Source organism: Acomys russatus, chromosome 7 (genome assembly GCF_903995435.1).
Source record: "Acomys russatus chromosome 7, mAcoRus1.1, whole genome shotgun sequence".
Lineage (NCBI taxonomy): Eukaryota > Metazoa > Chordata > Mammalia > Rodentia > Muridae > Acomys > Acomys russatus.
In genome coordinates, this window is record NC_067143.1 from 41,640,218 (window position 1) to 41,664,618 (window position 24,401).

Sequence of the window (24,401 nt, forward strand, 5' to 3'; positions counted from 1 at the left end):
TCTGTTTCTCTTCAGAAAAGTGCTAGCCTTCCATGGATATCAACCAAACATGGCATATCAAGCTGTGGTAAGATTACGTACCTCTTATACCAAAGCTGGAAAAGGCAATTCAGTATGAGAAAAGGATCCCAAGAAACAGGTAAAAGAGTCAGAAGCAGCCTCTGCTCCCACTGTTTGGAGTCCTTCAAAAGACCAAGCTACACAACTATAACACATATGCAGTGGGCCTACGTCCGTCCCATGCAGGCTCCCTATGAGCCCAGGTTAATTGATTCTATAAGTTTTCTTGTGGTGTCCTTGACCCCTCTGGCTCCTCCTTCCCCCTCTTCCATAGGATTCCTGGAGCTCCACCTAATATTTGGCCACAGTCTCTGCATTTGTGTCCACCAGTTGCTGGATGAAGCCTCTGTGATGACAATTGGGCTAGGCACCATTCTATGAGTATAGCAGAGTATCATCAGGAATCATTTCACTGACTTTTTGTTGTTGTTCAGTCCTGTTTGGTTCTATCCTAGGTCTCTGGGCTATACAGCCTCTGGTTCCTGGCCATCCTGGCAGTACCATGTATAAGCTCCCTTTTGTGGCATGGGTCTAAAGCTGGACCAGTTTTTAGTTGGCCACTCCATCAATTTCTTTGTAGGCACAAAAAAAGAATTGTAGGCTGAAGGTTTTGTGGCTGAGCTGGCACCCCAATCCCTCCACTGGGGTGACTCTGAGATTTTATCTTACACCTGTCAGAATGCTTAAGATAAAAAACACAAGTGATTGCTCATACTGGTGAAAACGTGGAGCATTGCTGGTGGGAGTGCAAACTTGTGCAGCTACTTTGGGAAGCAATATGGCAGTTTCTCAGAAAACTGGGAATTGATCTATATCAAGATCCAGCTATATCACTCCAAAGGGTGTTCCATCCTACCACAAGGACACTTGCTCAACTATCTTCATAGCTGCTTTAGTCCTAAGAGCTAGAAACTGGAAACAGCCTAGATGTCCCTCAGCCAAAGAAAGAATAAAGAAAATGTGGTACATTTACTCAACGAAGTAATTCTCAGCTGTTAAAAAAAATATCATGCAATTTACAGGCAAATGGATGGAACTAGGAAAAAAAAAAAAAAAACATCCTCAGTGAGACCCAGAAAAACAAAAAGAATGTGCTCACTTATAAGTGGATATTAGCTGTAAAAGATTACCATGCTACAAATCCACAGACCCAGAAAAACTAGGTAACAAGGAGGGCTCAAGGGGAATACATGAATTTTCCTGGGAAGGGTAAATAGAATAGATACCAAGGGTAGATGGTGGTTAGGAGGGAGGGATAAAGAGAGGAACTGGAGGGATCAGGTGAGGTAGGGGGAGAGAGAAAGAGTACTGGGAGAAAGAATTGGAATTGGGAGATACCTCAGGGACACTAGGAACCTCATACAGGAAACTCCCAGGAATCTACAAGGATGAACCCGGCTAAGACTCCTAGCAATGGGGGATATGGAGACTGAGGAGGCTGTCCCCTGTAACTAGGCAAGAGAACTGACTCTTCCATTGGTTTCCTTTCTTTCCCCTTAAAAAGATTATTGGAATAAACTACTTGTTAGAGCCCAGCCTATCTGGTCAAGTGATTGGAAGCTTTATCCTCTACGATTCTGTTATATAAGAAAAACTAAATAATAAGATGATACTAAGAATCCAAACAAAAATAGGAATTCTGGGAAAGCTTCCTGTGAATATTATTTCATAAAATTTTGTGGGAGAGCCTTGGGTCCTGCCCTGTTTACTTCTGATTTGGATTTGGCTGTTTTTAAGTAGGGAACAGCCCAGAACTCCAACTCTATCAGGAAAAAACAAACAACAGAAATGGATGACAAATCATTTGTTCAAGCCCAAAGCCAAATTGGCCCAACTATTGCTGGGATAGTAGTAGAAGCCAATTTCTGGAGTGCTTACAACAAAATCATTTCTAAGGATAATATTCTCCAGACTTTTATAGGGATAACTAGGGGTAGAATTTTGGTCTGCAGACTCCACAGTTTCCAGGCATCCAATAGGCTGCTGAGAACACTCCCTCCCATCCTAACCCACTCCCACACAGGGACTTACATAGGCAATGAAACAGAGGACAACTTGATGAGCAAGGGTGCAAGTACAGCGTATAATAAACAAATGGATTGTGCTTTGTGGAAGGTACAAACAAACTGCTGCAGGAAGACTGAAGTCAAAGGTCGCCAAGGGCTTCTTAAAATAAGAAACCACAGTTAGCCATGTGGAGATGCCCCTTCAGTGGGAATTTAAGCTGCAAATGATGGGTATTAGCATGCATGAAAAGCAGAAATCCACTCTATGATAGGTAGACCAATTACCAAACATATAGGTTTTGTATGTAGTGGTGTGGACCTTCAACAAAACACTTGTGCAGAACCTAAAAACTAACTCAATGATACTGTCTTGTTTTCCAAGAACCAATCCAGATGCCAGCTGGGCACAGGAAGTAGCCTGTGGGATGTAAGAACAGATCTCGTCAGGTGGTGCTTCTCCAACTGGAGTCTCGTTATTTTTCCATTATGGCTGGATATATAGACGTTATTCCAGTCAGATCTGTTTAGAAATTTTTTCATGGAAAACTACTGCAATGAAAAGAACCACATGAATGGAAAAACAGTCCCTTAGGAAAGATATACCAAGGATTTGAACGTTTGCTATACAACCATAGGGATCAAAGTCTGGGTCCCTGGACCAACAGAAGATGCCAGGTGTTTTGGATCTATCTTTAATCTAAGCTCAGAAGTAAGTGGAGACAAGAGGATCACTGAGGCTTATTGAATATTGAGGCCCAGGTTCAGGGAGAGGCCCAACCTCAAAGGACTGGATGGAGACTAGAGGACATCTGATGTTCTCTTCTGGCCCCCATACATGTACCAAGATGTGCATGGGCATATATTCACAATCCCTCACACATAAGTGAGCAAATCTGTAACTCCTACAAATGAAAGAGCTAATGTCAAAAGACAACATAGAAGCTATGCTTAGGGATGCAGCAGAATGGAGCGATTCACTTCAGCTGAACTGAAACATCCTCTGGCTGTCAGAATATAACAACAAAGTGACTGAAAAAAAACCAGAATTCCTGGGTTGCCTAACATTCTCAATTTATGTTTTACTCTGTAAGCTTTTGCAGAATTATTTCTCCATGTCTTCTTGGGCTGGTATGTTTAAAGCGGCATTACTAAATCATGATTCGCATCCTATGCTAGGAAGAGGATGGGAGGAAATCTCCAAGTCACTGGAAGGAAGAGAATGATGAGACAAGGAGCCAGGATGATATACATGGGGGTCACATACATAAGAAACATTTTAAATCAAAAGTAATGGAATTCTTGACAAATAGAACCAGAGATGATCAACCTAGTTCCCTTAAAATGCTCAGAAATACGTTGTCACATCACCCAGGAAGTGGACTGTTTCCATTTTTTCTTCCCTGACATGTTCAATCTGGTGTTTTTTCGTCTTGACACTTCTCACTGAGTGCTGAGGAGATTTCCACCACCATCTAGAGCCATTAATCGCCACTCATATGGAACAGGAGAAAACATTGTTAAAATGGGATTTCCTTTGAAAAAAGATTTCCTCTAAAGTATCCCAGATGGTTAATTACATCTTATTAGCCTAAACTGGGCTGCATGGTCACCCTGAGGAAAAGTTAAGTAGACAAGTAATGGACAAGACGAGAGAGTGGTTGAGAACAGAGTTCTGTGGAATCCACCTTCTCCCAGAGGTTGAGAACAGTGCTGACTGTGAACCAGTGTTCCATTAGGAAGGGAGGAGTAAAGCGTCAGGAGGTCAGGACTGACTGTGACTGCAACCCTATTCATCAGAGCAATTTGGGGCTGAGAGATGGCTAGTGATATAGTTACACCTCCCATTTCCTAGGTTCATTTCCATGGCGTTGTTCAGGCCCTGAAAGTCTTTTTGTCAGTGGGCCACAACGACTGTCTTTAAAAGTCTGCCCACTCAGAGTTTTACCCAACTTATTTCTGCCTGAAGCATCACAGATTTTTATCCATATCACAAATTAAATTTGAGATGAAGGATAGCTAAAACTACTCATATAAAACACCCTAAATACAGTTACTTACTTTTACCTTAATGAGAAAATAACTTTCCGTAAGCATTTTGGGGATAATCATTCATCATACACCACACACACACACACACAAACACACACACACACACACACACACACACACACACACGATAATGAAGCAGCAACGAACCTTGACAGTCAACCCAGTTTGATCATTGGCCTCCAGTCAGGCACATTTGTAACTACTGCTCACAGAGATGGTTCTTACTTTTATGCTTCTATAAGGTGCCTCGTATTTGACCATGTCCCCTGGAGGGGGAGACCTGGTGGCACTCAGAGGAAGGACAGCAGGTTACCAAGAAGAGACTTGATACCCTATGAGCATATACAAGGGGAGGAAATCCCCCTCAGGAACAGTCATAGGGGAGGGGAATAAGGGGAAAATAGGAGGGAGGGAAGAATGGGAGGATACAAGGGGTGGGATAACCATTGAGATGTAACAAGAATAAATTAATAAAAAATTAAAAAAAAAAAAAGAAATGCCGCTTCCCCCATAACAGACTGTCTAGTCACCAGGCCTAGTCTGGTGGTGGATATCATCTGCCACTGACGTCACAGGAACACGATGAAACATTCATCTTCGACTGCATTCAACTTACCTCTACTGGGTGAGAGGAAGAGAAAATATCTGCTCTCCTTTGTCCTTCTCCTCCTCTTCATTTTCTTTAAGTAAAACAGGGTCTCACTTTGTAGTCCAGGCTACCCTTTAACTCTTGACTCCCCTGCCTCCACCTCTGGAGTGCTGGGATCACAGACACCCACCATGCCCACCCTATTTGCCTACAAACCCAACAATACAATTTCAGGCCCCAACAAGACCAAGTGAGATAACAGACTGAGTTCTATCTTTTGTTCCTAGGGACCTAAACTCCCCAGTAAGACACACACACACACATACACACACACACACACACACACACACACACACACACACACACACACACACGGACTAATGCTTGATTCATGTTCGATCTGAAATTAATAGGCAAAAAATGGCTCTTGTTTTTCCTTCAAGAACCCAATCTGGAGAAACAGATGTGAAGGATAAGGAGCAGCACGCATTCTTGGGAAGGGAAGAGAACAGGAAAAAAGGATTAAGCCTCGATGTGTGTGCTCATGCTCTGCCACCCTATGGCCATGCTTTGTACTAAGCCTGTAGTTATGGTAATTACCGAACAATCTGGAAATTCACTTAAATGTTGGTGAACGACTGAGAAGGGTTCTGCAGACACTAAGGAAACAGGCCTCAGGAATTAAGTGGTTCCCATGAATGACAGCCTCATTATTGCAGGATAACTTCAGACAATATGGGTTTGTAGGTGTACTCTGGAGAGACTCTTCAAGCCACAGTGAACAGGGACTCTATGAAGCACAGGTAAAGACATACTGAGTGCCCATAGACTGCACAGCAAGACTTGGACACACCTGCTCTCAAAGTCTACCAGAGCAGAAGCTTCTGTTACTTCTTGCACTTGGCCTGGTGCTTCTGCTGGTGTGTGTCTGTGTCTAACGGGATTTTAGGTCTTTAGGAACAAAAGATAAAGTCTAGTACATTATCTCACTTAAAGCACACAGCAGCAGGCTTATGGGAAAAGAACAAGAAAGCAAAAGGAAGTAAGACATTAGTTCTTTCCCCTTTTGTGTGGCTACAGCACAATCCAGAGTCTAGCAATGTTAGGAGGTTGACAAAGAGACAGCTCTGGATGTGAAGGCCTTGTGGACAGAGAAACATCTCTTGTTTTATTTGTGCAGCTGCCTCCCATATCATCCTACCTAAGAATCAGTCTATTCCTACCTGGATTAGTTGAACATCAAAGGTCTCACTGCAATCCTTGATCCCAAGAAGCAAAGACTAACATCAGCATGCAGAAAAAGGACAAAAACAAGAAGCCACCATAGGAAGAATTCACTGAATGCTGGAGCTAGTGGCTTTACTGTTCCAAAGGCAGCAAGAACAGCTGGGTTTCTGGATCCCAGGGACAATTCTCCTCAGGTCCAACAAGGGCCACTGAACTACTAAGACCCAAGGGAGACTATGCTACAGACCAGTGGGCAAGTCTCCATGGGATTTAAGAGTACTAACATCATGACTCATGCATTCTCATAGTGCATGTCACATGCACTCAGGGATATGATAAATCACAGGCAAAAACTGGCTTTTGACACATCATCAATAAAATCCACTAGTCTAGACATACTCTACAATGATGTCAATGATTATATTTAAGAGCAAGCACAACATGTCACATGAAAATATCCAGTGTGAGTTCTAATACATAAGATGGGCACATCCTAGTCAAAGATGGGTTATAGCTTCTGAGGGTAAAGGAAGGAAAAAAAAAAGATGACACTGTAGGTTAAGTAACAATAAACTAGCAAGAAATAAAAACAAAGGAAAGAAGATAGCTATTGAATAAGAATTATGTTTAGAGATGACCTTTCAAAGTACTGAATGAAATACAGAATTTAGGAGAAAAGGTAATGGGGTCAGGGGTGGTTCAGAAATGAGTATCAGAATGGACTATATCTGAAAAAGAGGTAAGAACCAAAGAGGCCCAAGATACTTGCTCAATGCGCAATCTGAAATGTTCATTATATGGCTGCTCCAAATGCATGGCTTTTCACTCTGCGCCAAGATGCTGGGAAGACCAACGGATTATCATTTATGATAATCCATTCTAGTAGAAGCTGGCCAAGGACACAGTTTCTTCAGAATTTAAACAAATTAAAAATAAAAATGAAAATAAAAACATGTTTTAGAATGGAGAAATCTATTTGCCTTTATTTATGATGACAGGGAATTGTCAGTCAATACCTGTTTAGTGAGAGGTAGAAAGACACTCATTTTGATTGGCCTTAGAAACACCAAATTTTCTTCATGTTTGCTTGAACAAGTACACTGTCCTCGTGAGTTCAAACTGTACTTCTCAATCTGCCTCTGCAGGCCAGGAGCTATCCTTTCAAGCTGCACATTCACTGGTGCAGGCTGCTTCATGGTGGTTGTTTCTTATTACATTTTACATGAAATAAAAACATAAGTGTAAATTGTTAAAAATATAGCTCTTGTAGGAATGCACCTTTTCAACCATAAAGATTTTACTAAACATTTTTAGCACATTTCAATAGGATTGATCATTATCACAGTCTTTTAATGTCAAAGAAAATAACAACTTATGGCTTAAAATAGATTTTTAACCTGACAGGACAAATGCAACAGACATAAAATCTGAGAGGAGAAAATGAGGTACGGGTAGCCAGGTGTTCTCAGTGCTTTAATACTTCATTTTCAAAAGTAAACACAGTACTAACCATCAGTTCAATTCCAGTGACTAGAAACCTAAAACTGCATTAATGAATCAGTGTTGAAGTCTAACGCCAAAATGACCTTTCAACAGTATTATTACCAAATAGGTAAGTCCACTCTAAAAAGCAAATCACAATGCAAAATTCTGACCAAACTAAAGTGGTTCTGTTACATGGTGGCCCTAGAGTCTGTCTCTCTGTAGGGACTCAATTTACCATAACAACCAAGGATAGGATTACATAGAAATAGAATTATACAAGGCTTGATGCAATTGAATATGGGGGATTAAGTATTTTTAATGTCTGGGTTACAATTCCTGTCACAACACAAGTTCTACTGCATAACTTACAATGGCCTGAAACCTTTTTAGCAATAAAATTATATATTTAAAGATAATTCCTATATGTTACATTAACTGTAGACATCACAGCCACTTTAGCCTTTTGTTAACTTAGAACAGTACAACTTTCCCCAGAGAAACCAAGTGATCACATTTCCGTCAGCGGTCCAGGACTGCTTCCATAATCAGCACCAACTGTTTGCTGTCCCTTAGCTCCAGAGTGAACTGTCTAATGAACAGGAAGCAGGGGGACAGGAAACTGATTAGTGAGAGACAACTCCCAGCAACCATTGCGTTTTCACATTTTTCATTGTAAAACGTCCCATTTAGGTGAGACATTAGAGAGGGTACCAACTCTCAACCTGGCCCAAAGCTCCTTTGTTCCATAAGATCTTAACCCTCCTAAACCACAAATGGCATTCAAACTGAGCTATAAAGAGTTAGGTACATGAAAATAAATGCAATATGCTTTAGGAGGTGTAAAGACTGGCTTTTAAGTGTCTGCTTGACAATATTCAAGTGTGACACTCCTGTGAACACTGAGACATATTCTCCACTGCAGCACATGTTGGTTTCCATTTGTCCCTGGCCTGCTACTATCACATAAGGTCACTAGGGTGCCAAACAGCTTATCTGGTCACGAAGAGATACAGGACTGTCAGCTGAACAAAAGGACATGGATACCACCATGCCATTGGCCCAAATGGTATGAAATCCATATTTGTATCCCTGAAATAAGAATGGCCACTTTCTCCACATTGCTCCATCCTAAAGCAGCAATGCCCATCAGTGTTTCTGCACATTTCCAACACACCATAGCTAAAGAAATCCATTCAATAGCTTAAAAATCACAGCCCGAATCCATGTACCCGTGATCCTTTGTAAATCCTAACGTGTAGAAATATTCTTAGCTTTGACCAAGAATTCTATTGGAATGAACAAAAGACATCTTTTAAAGTAATTTTAAGTATACTCTTATTATTATATTTCTACATAGATTATTCAATATTCTTTGTGGACATAATTTAATCAACAATATATCATAATGTCAACACTACATGATCCAGAATGAGATTCTGGCTACAGAGGAAGCTTAATTATTAAGCAACGCCTTTCTAAAAAGCTTCTGTATTTCTGATTGATACGGAAAGAAAGAAAAAGCATCTCTCGTTGAAGTAACACTGAGGTTCAGCTTGGGCCCCTTCTGTGTTGAACATAATTGACTCTTCAGGAGAAAATGGTGCTCAGTCAATAAGTTACAGTCATCTTCAGGAAAAGTCTATGGGCAGCTCCGGGGTGACCACTGTGTACCGTGGGTCTAGTCTGGGGATGAAATTGTGAAATTCTCTAGACGCACCAGTGCCAAACACATCCAGGACTTTCCGGTTCATGAGCGCAAACCTGTGAAAGTGAAGACAGAGCAGGCACCAGTAAAGACATTCATGAAGTAAACTAATCACTTCCTTTGATATCATTTAGTTCTCAGAAAATGAAAGGACAGGTGGGCAAGGCAGTTTCGAACATTGCACGGGCACCTCAATATTTAACAGTCACTGTCCTGGATTTTATTTATAAAGATAATTCCCAGGGTCAAAATCATAGTCCTTAATTATTATGTCAGGCACATCTAGACTCTTTACATTAGGGGGTTTCAAATACAAAATTTGACTAATCAGTGCTTTGCTGCTGAATAAAATCATAGGATGCTGAATAAATAATGAGCCATTTAACATCTATCAATCAGGCAAGAGTGCTTAAGTGTCACTGCTCTGATGACTGAGTCCCTAATGCCTCACAATGGAAAGAAAACAATCCAAATGTGCAAACATTTAAAGATTAAAAGCAAACAGCAGACAGGTTCTACAGTTTCTAATAACACAGAGTCAACATATACCCTCGTGGGTGCTCTAGATGACTCGGTAGGTAAAGGCACTTGCTGCCAAGTCCGTCATGACTTCCAACCCTAAAACCCACACGGTGGCAAAAGCGAACTCACTGACTCCTACGAGTTGTTTTATAACCTCCACTGCACACACATGGACACAAAGACACTAAATACGATGCAGTAAGTCAATACATGCTTATGGTAACCATCATCCAACTCCAGAGATGAAGCAAAGGCCAGAGTTCTAGCTGTTGCACAAGACAGAGCTTTTAGGTCTCCCTTCTTACTCAGTCATTCATTTCTAAAGAAAATAACAGAATGAAATTAATTCTGAATTACTGTCCAGAATTTATATACCAAAATCCAATAAATACAACTTTTATTTCTTTACCAAAGTAAGGTTCCTTCCAAATTAATCAACTGGAAAACTCTTGAATATACATAAATGTCAAAAAAAAAAAAAGAAACTACAAAAAAATGGAAGCTACATTCTGTCCAAGCTAAGAGCAAGAATTCTGACACCACACTGCTGGTTTACTGTGTGACGTGGCCAGCTGGCTAACATCTGTGCGATTCTCAGTTTCTTCATAGTCCCACATGAGAATAGCACCTACCCATTTCGAGAGTTAAATATGCACATATCTACCATGTGTCCCTTAAACCTCATCTGGGATGGGGCAGGCACTGCAGAAGCACTTGCTGTGTGAGCGAATAGTAATGAGGCAAAGGTGAGTTAGGGTGCCCACTACGTTTGGGGCACTACTGCAACCCTGAACAACTAACGGTGTATGTGCTACGGCACGACGTAGTTTGTTCCTCAAAGGCTGACACCAGGAGACATGGCTCCGCTGAGGCAGTGGGAGCTCTAGGAAATGAGGCATCATGTAGGGTAGGTCACAGAGGACTTGCTGCTCACGAAAGAATCAATGCTTGATTAGGGACTGAATACGGAGGTATAGACAGCATGTATGCTTGCCCCTTTCCCATTCTGTTTCTCTGATACAGCCCGTTGGTCTTTGCACAACACCAGGGATGTGCTGCTTGTACCTTCAAGCTACAAGAATCAGAAATCAAATGAGCCTTTTTCTATATGCAGTATCCAGTGTCAGGTAAACCACTCACAGCAACCCAGAACAGACTACAGCATATAGATGATGATGATGATGATGATGATGATGATGATGATGATTTCATTAAAGGACAAAAGAAATCTAAGATTGTGAGAACAAAAGAAACCTAATACACTTCCCTTAGTAAAAGGTTCCAGAGTTGAAGGCCAGGTTTGTCAGCCTATTTCTCTCTATTAGGTGAAACTTTGTCCAAAAGAACTTAATTAAGATTAAAGGGGAGGAGGCTAGAAGGGAAAGAGAAAAAGGAAAGGCAGAGGAAAGAAAATTTTACACAGTATGAGGCAACAGAAAATTGGAATTTTCCCAAATTAAAGACAGTTGATGCTGGAGAGATGACTCATTTAAATGAATCTTGTGTGTGTGTGTGTGTGCGCGCACGCGCGCACGTGCGTGCGTGCTGGAGAGGCTTTGCACATACTGTGTAATTCTACCACTGAGCTACATTCCAAGTTTGAACTTGTTTAATATTTTAAATTAAAAAAAAAGATTGATAAGATTAAATACTGATTATGTATTTAACGACAAACTAGTAGTTAGCAATGAGCCTATTAATCTAGAATATTTAAACTACCCTAACTACTATAAGGAAAATTAGCCAAATATTTAATTTCCACTCAGAGGACATCTGCCGTATTTCTTATTAAGCTGGTCATATTTGATTTACATATAAATAACCTATTTACCACTGAAAGAATAGTACCTCAGAGGACAAGAACATCTGTAGTTTTTTCTCTTTTTTTTAAATGTAAATTTATGTTTTTAATTTATTCATTTTACATCCCAATTGCAGCCCCCTCCCTCATCTCCTCCTGGTCCCACCTTCCCTCCCTCTTTCCTCCTATGGCCCTCCCCTAGTCATCAGAGAGGGGAAGCCCTTCTCTCCTATCAATTGACCTCAGTCTACCAAATCTCATCAGGACTGCCTGCATCCTCTTCTTCTGTGCCTTGGTAAGGCACCCTGCCAGAGGGAAGTGGTCAAAGAGCAGGCAGCAGCGTCCATGTCAGGGTCAGCCCCTGCTCTCCTTACTAGAGGACCCCTATGGTGGCTGAGCTGCCTATAGGCTACATCTGAGTAGGGGGCCTAGGTTCTTTCGATGCGTGGTCCTTGTTTGGTGGGTGCATCAGTCTCCACTGCCCCCTGCCCCAGGCCCAGACTTTTTGGCTCTGTTGGTCCGAATAAAATGTGGTACATCAACACAAAGGAATACTATCCAGCTATCAAACACAAGGGCATCATGAAATATGCACACAAATGGATGGAGCTGGAAAAGATCATCCTGAGGGAAGTAACTCAGACCCAGAAGGACACACATGGTATATACTCACTTATAAGTGGATAGTAGCCATATAATACAGGATAACGATATTAGAATCCAGACATAAAGAAGCTAAGTAACAAGATGGACCCTAGGGACCATACTTAATTCTCATTCAGAAGGGCAAATAGAATGGATACTGGAAGCAGTTGAAGAGAGAGAACAGGACATGCTCTGAATGACTCCACCCAGCAGGGGATTGAAGCAGAAGCTGAGTCTCACAGACAAACTTTGGTCAGAGGGCTGGGAGTCTTATGGAAGAGTTGGGGGATAGAAGGAACCACAGGGGACAGGAGCTCCATTTGTAAATTCCTTATTGAAGTTATTCATTTGTAATAAGTACTGAAAACATCTTGGTTACTTACCTGCCCTTGGTGAGCCTTAAAAGGAACTTCCAGTAAGATGGTCGCAAGTTCTGAACTTCCATAACAGCCTACGATTATTTAATTTGAGATTTAGTTTAGTAAATACGAACACTATAGTCTCAGACAATACAGCAGTTCTTTTCTCTATCTTTGTTGCTTGTTGCATTTAAAAGTTTCGGGGACAATGATAATTGACAATGATAACGACAACATGCTTTTACTCATGAGTCACTCTCAAGTCTTTGTTAATGTGCCTTTGAGCAGACGTGTTGCTTCTGGGATGATAATCAGTGAACAGCCAGCTTTACCTGGAAGCATGAGTGCCCATTAGATAGCTGGTACTTTGACTTTACTGAGCTTCAACCTGACACCATCACTGTGGGGAAAAGCGAGTAAAAGACTCCCGCATGCCCCAAACTCTGCAATGGCCTTTAACACAGTGACAGCAAGAATGGAGACACAAAACGGAGAGAGATCAAACTCGCTTATCTTTCTCTTTCCTGAAAGATGTCGAGTAGTGGCTAGGATGGCACCATTTACACTTAAGGTAGCGCTTTCTCCAGAAAGAATAATGACACCAGGGTGTTCTGCCTGCAATATAGGGCTATGCATTGACCTCTCCTTGTATTCTACTTAGACATAAATATTGGTCTGTTCTTCAACCAGGGCCTGGGCCATTAACATGTGCAGTGCATTGAGACATGCAAGCTCTTGTGCTGAGAAAACAAGCCAGCAAGAAGGGAGGGTGGCAAACAAGGGTGTGCCTGGGCTTCTGGTTTCCCATTGACTTCATGTAAAGCGGAAACAGAGACTCCTGCTGTCATCTCAAGAGCTGTACTTACTGCATGGAAACAGATTGCTGTAGAGATGGAATAGATGATAGTATCTGCTTGAGGAAAATAGGGAACCTTTCCAGCTTCGATGCCCTTGAAATACATTGTCTGTAAATCAAGCACAGGCAAGAGTTTAGATCTTAAGAGTTAAGATCTTACTAAAGCAGCATTAAAACAGAACTGAGTGGTGAGTTCCACAAGTCCACTTTCCATCTTTCTGAATCCTTCCATTTCCTCTAAGAGCTAGATCATTCACATCGCCCACAGCAGTGTATACAGTAGGCTTTCCTGTCCTTCACTGCTTCACTCCAAACTCCAGCTTTGAGCTGAAATGCTTTTGTGTGTGAAACCAAACAGTACTTTATTTCTGCTGTATGAATGGCACTTATTCTCAGATGCTCACATGCTCCCTTCCTTTCATCAGACTTGTTTATTCCTTCACTTGCTAAGGAATTAGTGATGTGCACTATATGACAGGCACAGTGTTAGGAGCAAGGAATTTATAAATGAACAAAATATATAAGCCTAGCAAATACAACCCCTGCACTCTGGAAAGAGAGGCATAACTACACGTGAATATATACATATGTGTAAATTATGTATTATGAATTACTTGGCTGTCCCAGGGAACAAAGGAAAAATGACCAAGGAGGACTTTTAAAATTCTTAACAGATTAATCTCTAATGGTTGCAAAGCACTTAAAGAAATGTTCAACATCCTTAGTCATCAGAAAAAGGCAAATTAAAATGACTACTAGATTCCATCTTATACCAGTCAGAATGGCCAAGATCAAAAACTCAAGCAACAGTACATGCTGGTGAGGATGTGGAGCGCGGGGAACACTCCTCTGTTACTGGTAGGTGTGCAAACTTGTACAACTCCTTCAGAAATCAAGCTGGCCATTTCTCAAAAAATTGGGTAAGAGGGGCATCTCTGGGATGAATTAGAAACCCAGGAAAATGGAAATTCCTAGGAATCTATGCGGGTAACCCAAGTTAAGACTCCTAGCACTGGCTAGATCTGGGTAGGGGTTTAAAGTTTACCACCTGTATTGTCCTTGGCTGGTACCTTAGTTTGAGCGGGACCCGTGGGCCCAAATCTGCCTATCATAATGTTCTACTTGTAGGTTTCTAGGACCCTCTGGATCCTTCTACTTTGCTATTCTCCCATGCTTCTCTCATTTAGAGAGTGCCAACTCTTGAATCTCCACCCCACACACGTTGTTTGGACACTGCCTAGTCTCTGGAAAAGGGGAGGGGAATAATGGGAAGATGGGAAGGAGGGAAGAATGGGAGGATACAAGGGATGGGATAAACATTGAGATGTAACAGGAATAAATTAATAATAATAATAATAATAATAATAATAATAAATGTAAATATAGTATATGAAAAGAAAGACACAAAATAAATCTGGAAAAATTAAAAAAAAAAAAGACTCCTAGCACTGTGGGATAGGGAGTCTGAACCAGCCATCTCCTGTAACCAGGACAGACTTCCAATGGAGCGACTGGGACAACAACCCAACAACCTCAAGACCCATCTATACCACTCCTGGGAATATACCCAAGAGATGCTCCACCATACAACAAGGACACTTCCTCAGCTATGTTCATAGCAGATTTATTTATACTAGCCAGAAACTAGAAACAACCCAGATGTTCCTTAACTGAAAATGGATGAAGAAACTGTGGAATATTCAGCTATTAAAAACAAGGACACCATGCAATTTGCAGGCAAATGGATGGAACCAGAAGATATTATCCCGAGTGAAGTAACCTAGACCCAGAAAGACACACATGGTATTTACTCACTTATAAGTGGATAGTATCCAGAGAGTACAGGATAACCATGCAACAATCCACAGATACAAAGAGCCTGAGTAACAAGGAAGGTTCAAGTGGTGGGAGGACACTTGAATCTAACTGAGAAGGGAAAATAAAACATATATTGGGGATGGATTGAGGAAGGTAACCGGGTGGGTGGGGAGGGGAGCAGGAGGGATAAAGCAGGAGGACGGAGGGAGAGAGTACAAGGAGAACTGGAATTGGTAAGAGGGGCATCTCTGGGATGAATTAGAAACCCAGGAAAATGGAAACTCCTAGGAATCTATGTGGGTAACCCTAGTTAAGACTCCTAGCACTGTGGGATATGGAGTCTGAACCAGCCATCTCCTGTAACCAGGACAGACTTCCAATGGAGTGACTAGAACAACAACCCATTCACAAAACCTTCGACCTAAATTTCTGTAGACAAGACATGCAGAGGTAAATATGGAGCAGAAATTGAGGGAATGGCCAACCAATGGCTGGCCCAGCTTGAGTCCATGAGAGAGATAGCTCACCATGGACACTGTTAATGATTTTCTGCTATACTTCCAGACAGGCCCCTGGCATAACTGTCACCAGAGAGGCTTCACCTAGCAACTGATGCAAACAGATGCAGAGACCCACAGCCAAACATTAGACATAGCTTGGGGAATTCTATGGGAGAAGGGGACGAAGGATTGAGTAGCCAGGGAGATCAGGAACACAACAACAACAACAACACAGAGAACCAACTAACCTGAGTACATAGGGGCCCACATAGACTTAACCACTAAATAGAGAGCATATATGTATATGCCTGGCTGGCATCTCAATACTAGTTTCATCCTATGCCCAAGGACGCATTTGGTCTTGAATTTCTGACCTCCTGCCTCCTCCTGGTGCTGGGATACATGCTTATGCCCCCACACCATCCTGTAACTCAATGAACTAGTGGATCTGTCTGATGATCATTTGAGCTGCTCCAAGTATGAACGGAAGGCTATTGAGGAGCCTCAAGTGGGCTCTATCAACACTAGAACCCAACAAAAAGACAAGTAGACACTTCCGTGGCTTTGAACATGATACAACAGGATATTCACATACATGGCAATAGGAAATAGTTCTGCTTTCCTAGCCCCTCCAGGACAAATAAAGCTTACATTTAAGCTTTTGAATCTAGTTAATAGTTTATAGAAAAGACAGGAGTTGAACATCGAAGAAAGGCAGCGGAGGAGGACTGAAGGGGTAGCTACATAAATTAAAACAGCCTTTTCATGGCCCTATTAGAGGACTCAAACATATAAGGCACTCAGGGAAGATGAAAACTAATCTGCCATAAGCTTCTAAATGCATAAAATAGTATGTGGCCATGCTTGGACAGTAGTATTGATTTTCTTTTAAGAAGTATTAATCCTGAGTTTGTATAGGTGAAAAGACACACTATGATATCTGGGGTGGCAGAGTACAGATGAAAAGACACTGTCTAGATGTTGAAGAGCACTGATGTGCATGGCGGGCTCTGAGGACTGATTACACTATGCTTTTGTCACGTGTGCTGTGTTTGAAAATATGAGACACACAAAGGAAAATGAACATAAACAGGGGGACTGACTAGACTGACTATCTATTGGCTGGACCCGGAGCTGGCTTTGATTGAAACTTACTCTTGCAGCTTCTTCAGTTGCACAGCACCCACAAAAGCTGTGCCTAAGACCGTGCTTGCTTACCTCTACCAGTTTGGAAGCTAGGTACATGGAAATTGTTGTGCTTTTATAAAACATCATTGATACACCTGCCAAAAACCCTGAAACGACAGGAAAAACTGATCAGATTGCAAATTATTTCTTTGTGCTTGTCACCAGAAATGTTAATTCACTTAAGTGGAAGTGGGGTGGGGGCTGGGTGGGGATGCTTTTGGTATTGCCCTTTAGTTGGACAAAGCACCAAGACAGTAACAAGCCCCGTGACACTAAAGCGGAGTGAAGCATTATTAATCCACGTGTTTATATTAAAAACAGTGATCTTCGGGGTAGAGAACAAATAGTGAGAGTTATATATAACAAGAAGCCCTAACTTAAAGAACAATAGTGGTCTCGCTAAACATTACTTTAAAAATAAATTTAAATGCTATTGGTATCATCTTTCTTCAAGAGGAATACTCAACCATCTATTTTCATAACAGCTCAAACTATTTTCAGTGTGGTCACTATACTACTGTCCACAGCACCCCCCCCCCCTTCATTGTACAAGTGGAAAACTACGGGGCTGGAATCCTAGAGACTCGGTTAACTTAGGGAGTACACACATTATACCCTAGAAAACAATCTTCCATTTTTACTTTTATAAAATAATCAAGTGCTGTTTAATAATTTAAATGTCATTTTCCATGGTAAAAATGGGTCTTTAAAGAACTGACAGCAGTTCGTTTTAATAGTGAATGAACCTGTTTTTAAGACTTTGTGTGCTTGTATAACACATCCTCCATGGTTTCCGGCAATGACAGCAAGGTGAGTTATTACCCTGCTACCTCAGAATACCAGCCAGCAAGTGTGCAGCGACCCATTTCCCTTCACACACTGCTGGGTGCCTCCACAAGGAGTTCATCATGGCTTTGCATGCTTTCATCCCACTACCAATGCTACAACAAGGGACAATCTTTTCATTTCTAACCTACCGGCCACAATAGCGTGCAGCTCATCATCCAGGTTCCTGATCCAGCGGAGGAAACAACTTGTACCCTGTAGTAAGGAGATGGCACAATGATCTTGGGTACACATCTCAGGAGGAAAAAAATCTGCATGCAAACAAAAACCGCACTGAGCGGTTCTCTCAACAACTGGATCTGTGTGGGACAGGCTGGACCCACAACTGGGACGTGCACGTGAAGCCCTGGATACAAAGATCACATGCCACACTGCTGCACTGCTTTTCAAAAGTCTGTCCATGGATGTAATTCTAAATGCAGGACGCAGAGGACAGAGCCATTTCCATTTTTAACAGAGCAAAGGAGCTAGATAAATTACACATCTGTCAAGCCAAGATGCTGGACCCACAGACACTGGTTCTCAGCAGTGGCAATGAAAGAAGAGTCAGACACAGACTATAAGAAAGGTCATTCCTCAGCCAGAAAGAAGGTGACACTAGACAAAAGTTCAAGTCTATAAAAAGAAATGAAGAGTGCAAAAAAAAAAAAAAAAAAAAAAGGAGCAAAGGAGTAAAATTAGATGATATGCTTCCCTTATCTTTATTCATTCAAAGTAAGATCCAACAAATTATGGTCCTTTAGCTAAAAATGGCATGCTGGGTGGCTTGCTATGGCTCAGGAGTTAACCCTGGCTTTGTTTATTTCTTTGTTTGGATTCTGTTCTGACAGCAGGCCTGGCTATGTTGCCAGGGTTTTCTAGAACTTCTAGGTTATGTCAATCTTTCTGTTTCAGTCTCCAGAGTAGCTGCAACTAGAGACAAGTATCATTACAGCTTTTAAAGTTTTTTTTTTTTTAAAGTTTTAAATTGATCAAAATAAACCAAAAGAATTAATAATATTTTATGACCTATAAATTTTATGAAATTCTAACTATGATGTGGTAATTAAGTGTCACTGGAACACAGGCGTGCTCGCTCTGTGACTGCTTCCTCATTACAAAACAGAGCTGAGTGGCTGCGATAGAAATCACACGGCCCAAAGCCTAAAATATTTATTAATCTCTGGCTTTTTAAAGAAAAAGTTGACTGAAAGCAAAGTATAAACAATGTACTGTAGAGTTTCAATAGTTTAAAGATTATTAGGACAAGGGCTAGAAAGGGATTCAAGGGACAGCATTATATTTTCACATTATACACAAAGTGATAGTACTATTTAATGTTGAGCTGATAAAAAGTGGCCTGGCATATAAGATGTTCTGGTGTATAAGATGACCCCCAACTTTAACTTTTCTAGTAAAATACAGGCCTGAGTCTGCTGCACAGGGTGTGGGTTGGAAGAGAAGTAGTCTTATACGCTAAGTATATTCCAAACTATATTTTCTATATATTCTAAATACTAAGGAGAACACTAGGTTACAACAATAAGTATTAGTGATAAGTCAGCAGGAACAATAATATAAAGCCATTAAAAATACTCAGTCCAAAATAAGGAGGGGGCAACAAGGAAAAGCTGGAACACAACACAACTAAAGATTTTAGAAACTTTAGCTAGACCATAGTATACATAGCTGAAATGTTGGGGGATGTAAATGTAAATAGTCTAAACACCCCAAGTAAATCACAGAGACTATCAAGTTAGACTTAAAATGGAGGTTCGGTGGCTCACATGTAGAACCCCAGGATTTGGGAGACTGGTGCAAAGGGATTGGTGAGAGTTCAAGGCCAGAGTAACCTACAGAGTATGATTTTATCTAAATTGATGAGGGAACCAACTACATATAGTTTGAAGGAAACCCAGCCTTTAAAATGAAAACAGAAAGGTGAAATTAAAAAATTAGACACATGTTCATAAATCAATGTAAATCAGCAATTTATCACTTAGAACACAAATTTAAGTACATACACTAAAATGTAAATAGTAAAACATATAGTGTTAGGAGTAACACATTAGTGGTGTCCAATTAACAGTAGGTCACTAGTCAGTGTTGCAAAGTTCCGTGTAAAGGATGATCTCTACACTTGAGCTGGCATGAGTTTGTTATATACAGAGACACTAGACCAAAAGGGGTGGAAGAATGAAGTAACAAAGACTCACTGCTTTAGACGGCATGACAGAAAACCGTGAGTGGACAAAAGGGTAACTAACACCCTGCTGTGTATCACAAGAGAAGTCCATTATAGCTTTAGCCAAATCCCGCCATCAGCCAGAAAGGTCAGAAGTATTCTAACATGAGAGGCCAAGCTATAAATGTGTTTAAGAAAGTTACACTGAGAATATTATTAGATTTTACTTAGGAAATGCACAAATTCTTAGACTGTCTATGTATAGAAAACTAAAGAAAAAAATATAAATCCAACATGAGTATAAATTCAAGCACATTAAGTAACATTCTAAACAAGCTTCTTGGTGATGCCAAGATAGTTATTACTCCAGAAAGCACCGCCACTAAAATAGCTGAATTAAGACATCTTGTTCTAATAATAGCCACGCCTCTCATTTCTCTTTTTTAAAGATTTATTTATTACTTTTATTTTATGTATATTTCTTTTGCCTACATGTATGTATGTATGTGTGTATGCATATATTATGTATGTATGTATGTACATATACTATATGTGCGCCTGGTATCTGTGAAGGCCAGAAGAGGCATCAGATCTCCTGGAAATGGAGTTACAGATGGCTGTGAACCATCTTGTGCATGCTGGAAAGCCAACCTGGGTCCTCTGGAAGAGGAGCCCGTGCATGCTCTTAACTGCTGGGCAATTTTTCCACCCATCCTTGGCCCCCTTTATGTATTTCTCATTTTTTTTCTTCTTTTGATAGGCTTACCTTGTATATACTAACAAAAGATCCAAGAAAAGCCCCCAGTTGGAAGTTTTCTTTGTTGTAGAAGAGAGAGAGGAGCCGGGATGGTTCTGTAAACAGATGCCTGAATGCAGAGGGGATCCGGAGGCAGCACTGGATCAAGTAGCCCACGCTGAACATTCTGATGAAACCCTAGAAACAATTCCATCTCTTGACCCTCTTTAGACAATAACCACAGTGGGTTCTAGAAACACAGCATGGAAATTCTTTAAAAAGCTCTGAACAAAACCAACGTCCTTGGGAAATTTTAATAAAAACTGGTCTGGTCATCAGTATAAGCACAGATGTTTTATTTCCTTATTTGTTTGTTTGGTGAGTTGGGTTGGGTTGGTTTTGGTTTTTGAAGACAAGGTTTCTCTGTTTAGCCTTGGCTGTCTTAGACTCACTTTGTAGACCAGACTGGCCTTGAACTCACAGAAATCCATCTATCTCTTCCTCCCCAAGTACTGGGATTATAGGCCACTGCTCCTGGCTGGATTTTTTTGATGGAAGATAATTTCATCATTTGTTTGGAGTTCTGGTATTATATTTTTTAGATAACCAAGTTAAAGGAATCTCCTAGGAGATAGGAACTCTATCTAGGTCTTTACTCTTACCAGGAACGAGTGATTTACAGTGACCCAAACTGAGCTTGAAAACACTGAACACTGCCTTCCATCCTCCTTGTCATATCCCCATGACAATGGGGAAACAGATGGGACCGTGGCCTCCCTGCTAAGTTCCAAAACAGTTAGGCTTATGTTTTTCAGTTACAATTTTCTTCTCTAGTAAAAGAAAAAACTGCATTGCTATGAGAAAGTATTGATCAATATTCCCAAAACCCAGTGAAAACATGGAAATGAAATAGGTCAATCATTTGTGAATTACCATGAGTTTGCCTCACTGGAACTGCCAAGTATTTGTTCAATATTGAAACTGTCCTTTTATCTCCATAGCATTATGCTAGTGACTCAGAGATAACAAACAGGATAATGTTTTTTACCTAATTTTCAAAAGATAAAATAAACAAATACATTCTGAAGCCATTCATTTATACCTTTATGTATTCAGAAAATATTTACTGGCTGCCTATTATGTACCAGGATTCCACAGCTGTGGGGGACATGGCAGCCTAGACCAAGTCCTTGTCTTTGTGTAGCTTTTATAATCTTATACGGAAAGAGAAAACAAGTGAGTAACGTAATATAATGTAATTACAAATGACAATCTGTTATGAAGAAAATAATCAGCCACTAGAGTAGCTTGTATGGACTGGACAGTAGAGAAAAGCTACTGAAGATGTGACATTTCACATCTATCATGAATACACGTCACACAGTTTGGACAGAAAACACAGAGCTGGTAAGAAGGTGGGCAAGAACAAGCTCCTGTGAAGACAGTTGAGAGCACAGGGAGCTGAGGAGAATGTAATCAATATGAGTATCTATTCAGGGCTGTAGCCTAATGTTGTCATCAAGGCTCCACCATAACAAGGCACACCTTGTCAAAAATGCCAGCATCATAGTCCGGATCCCAACACTCAGGAAGCAGAGCTCCGTGAGCTCACAGTGTACAGAGTGAGTACCAGGGCAGGCAGGGCTACATGGAAAGACAACCCAAACACAAGCAGAGAGACTTCCAAGTATTTTCATAGTGTAAATTCTTCTCCCACACATCTCCAAAGAGCTTTACATATTTCGTAAACTGCTAAGTCCTTAGCACTGGAATGCATTTCAAAGAATCACTAGGATTTGACTGTTTGGCAATTCTCAGTCATTTTTTTTTCCAGAAAATGTTCAACATCACCTACCCACACCCTAACTGAATTCTCCCCTTGAGTACGCTTACTACATTGTTAGGAAGAATCCCCCTCTTTACAAGCCAGTAGACTCTGGTTTACTTGTTGTTGTCACTTTGAAAATGAGGGAGGAAATCAAATCTGGACACTGTATAAGAAAAATGTATTCTACTGTGTTAACCCTAGACGTGGCTCAGAGGATTCTGAGATGAGTGTGGATTTGGGCAAATGTCACTATCAACACAAAGCCTTGGCATTCCACTTATAAGCACTGATGGGGGACAGTACCTAAGTTCTACATAACAATACCGAGTACTGCCACCTGACATTTGTATGACTTGACTCTTACTAAGTGATGAAAAAAAATCTTGTAAGAAATAAGTGACTTAAAAGAACTGGAATTGTGAGCACTATTCAAAACTGAGGGACTTGGAGCAGATGGTGCCACCTGCCCCAGACACTCTTTCCAGGGCTGGCGATGACAGCGAAGCCAAGAGGCAGGAAGTGTAGCTTTACAAAATTACCAAGTACCCTAGAGATTAGGGACTTTGTGCGAATGGACACAATTAACTCCCTTAAAGCTGATCTATAGGCATGCTGTAATCGCAAGATAATATCAGAGAAGTATTTTGATTCAAATGCAAGTTAAACAGCACCAGAATTAATATGGACTTTTCTACTTACTTAGAAATTACTACAGAAAGTTACTTGGGTATAAAGCCACCATTGTTGATAGAAAGCAGGCAGACATCTTTATAGACTCACTTTAATGCAGTAGGAGATGCAGTTGTCTTCATAATGCTTGCAGCATCTATGCCTTGGTCCATGCTTGCATCTGAAATCAAACAAGAAAGACAATACTAATGATAATTAAAGTATGTGTGCGTGTGTATGCACTGCTGGGTATGCCTTGCATGCATGTATGTACATTGTGCATGAGTGTGTTGCAAACCTATTTAAAATTTTCTCACGTCCTCCCCTAAAGGGTTACAGCTTTTTCTAATGGCCTACAGAAGGGAAGCTAAGACACGGCTGTTTCGATTTTGTCACAACACCTTGTACAAATCATGTGATCACAGTTAAAATGACCGAATGAGGAATAGAAAGACGATACTGGCAGTTATTTGCAACTGAATATGAAAAATATATCTACACTGTGTATATGCAATAGCAAGCTTTAGGGCCTTTTCATCTCTTGTTGCAGAGGATGATGGCTATAAATCACCTGTGAAGTCTGTCCTTGAACAAAACCATAATGAGAATGTGCTCATGTTATAGGAATTTATACTTAATTATATTTGAGAGGAAACATCTGGAAAAGAAACCCGATAAAGTGTCAGAATTGAAAATTCAGTTATTAAAATAAATATGGAAATAGGAATCATGTGGGAACTCGGAGCTTATTTGTGACTTAACTGTAAACCACTTAGTCTGATGTTTCATATAAACATCCCTGCCAGGACTACTGTTCATGTGCGACATTGACTCTATGACCCCTCATTCACCCTCGGCATAAAAATGTAAGTCGATGAACATGCAGCTCAAGAGCTCACATGGGTTCACGTTCCAAAGTCAGCAGTCACTGTGACTTCTCCCAGGCTAGTTAACTGTTTCTGTGGTGAGGACACATGAACTCTTCCCTGGGTATAACGGTAGGTTGTAGAGCAATGTTCTGTCTCTGTACCTCTCCAACGCTGTGCTAACTCTTTACCAAGACTTTCAGAAACCAACTTCTGCACTGCAGCTGGGCTACACAGGCAGCCTCCCCCGGCCAAAGGGGAGGGCACCAGCTCACTCTGACCTAAGCATCTTATGTCATGGGAATGATACACCATATCTGGCCATGTGGAAGTGCTGAGTGATTAAAGCTGGAGGCCTGATTAGAGGTGAGCTAGAGAAGTCGGCCTTAGGCAACCCATCACTCTTCACACTTCTCAACGTCTTCAAAGATAGGGGCAGGTTTCACAGAACTACTTTACGAGCAGAGTTAAGGACCGAAATC

The 24,401-nt window shown here is 40.9% G+C and overlaps 1 protein-coding gene across 1 annotated transcript in view; it reads right to left on the reverse strand.

Moving 5' to 3' along the window:
* Nucleotides 1-8,572: 8,572 nt before the first annotated feature.
* Tmem135 (transmembrane protein 135) overlaps nucleotides 8,573-24,401 on the reverse strand; it is a 163,699-nt gene continuing 147,870 nt past the window's right edge. The window contains exons 9-15 of the mRNA XM_051148883.1: nucleotides 23,165-23,234; nucleotides 20,587-20,754; nucleotides 17,788-17,851; nucleotides 16,841-16,917; nucleotides 13,315-13,413; nucleotides 12,473-12,540; nucleotides 8,573-9,177 (exon numbers count right to left, since the gene is read on the reverse strand). Of these exons, the coding sequence (XP_051004840.1) occupies nucleotides 9,045-9,177; nucleotides 12,473-12,540; nucleotides 13,315-13,413; nucleotides 16,841-16,917; nucleotides 17,788-17,851; nucleotides 20,587-20,754; nucleotides 23,165-23,234 (679 nt within the window). The 3' untranslated portion in view covers nucleotides 8,573-9,044. The remainder of the gene's footprint in view (nucleotides 9,178-12,472; nucleotides 12,541-13,314; nucleotides 13,414-16,840; nucleotides 16,918-17,787; nucleotides 17,852-20,586; nucleotides 20,755-23,164; nucleotides 23,235-24,401) is intronic.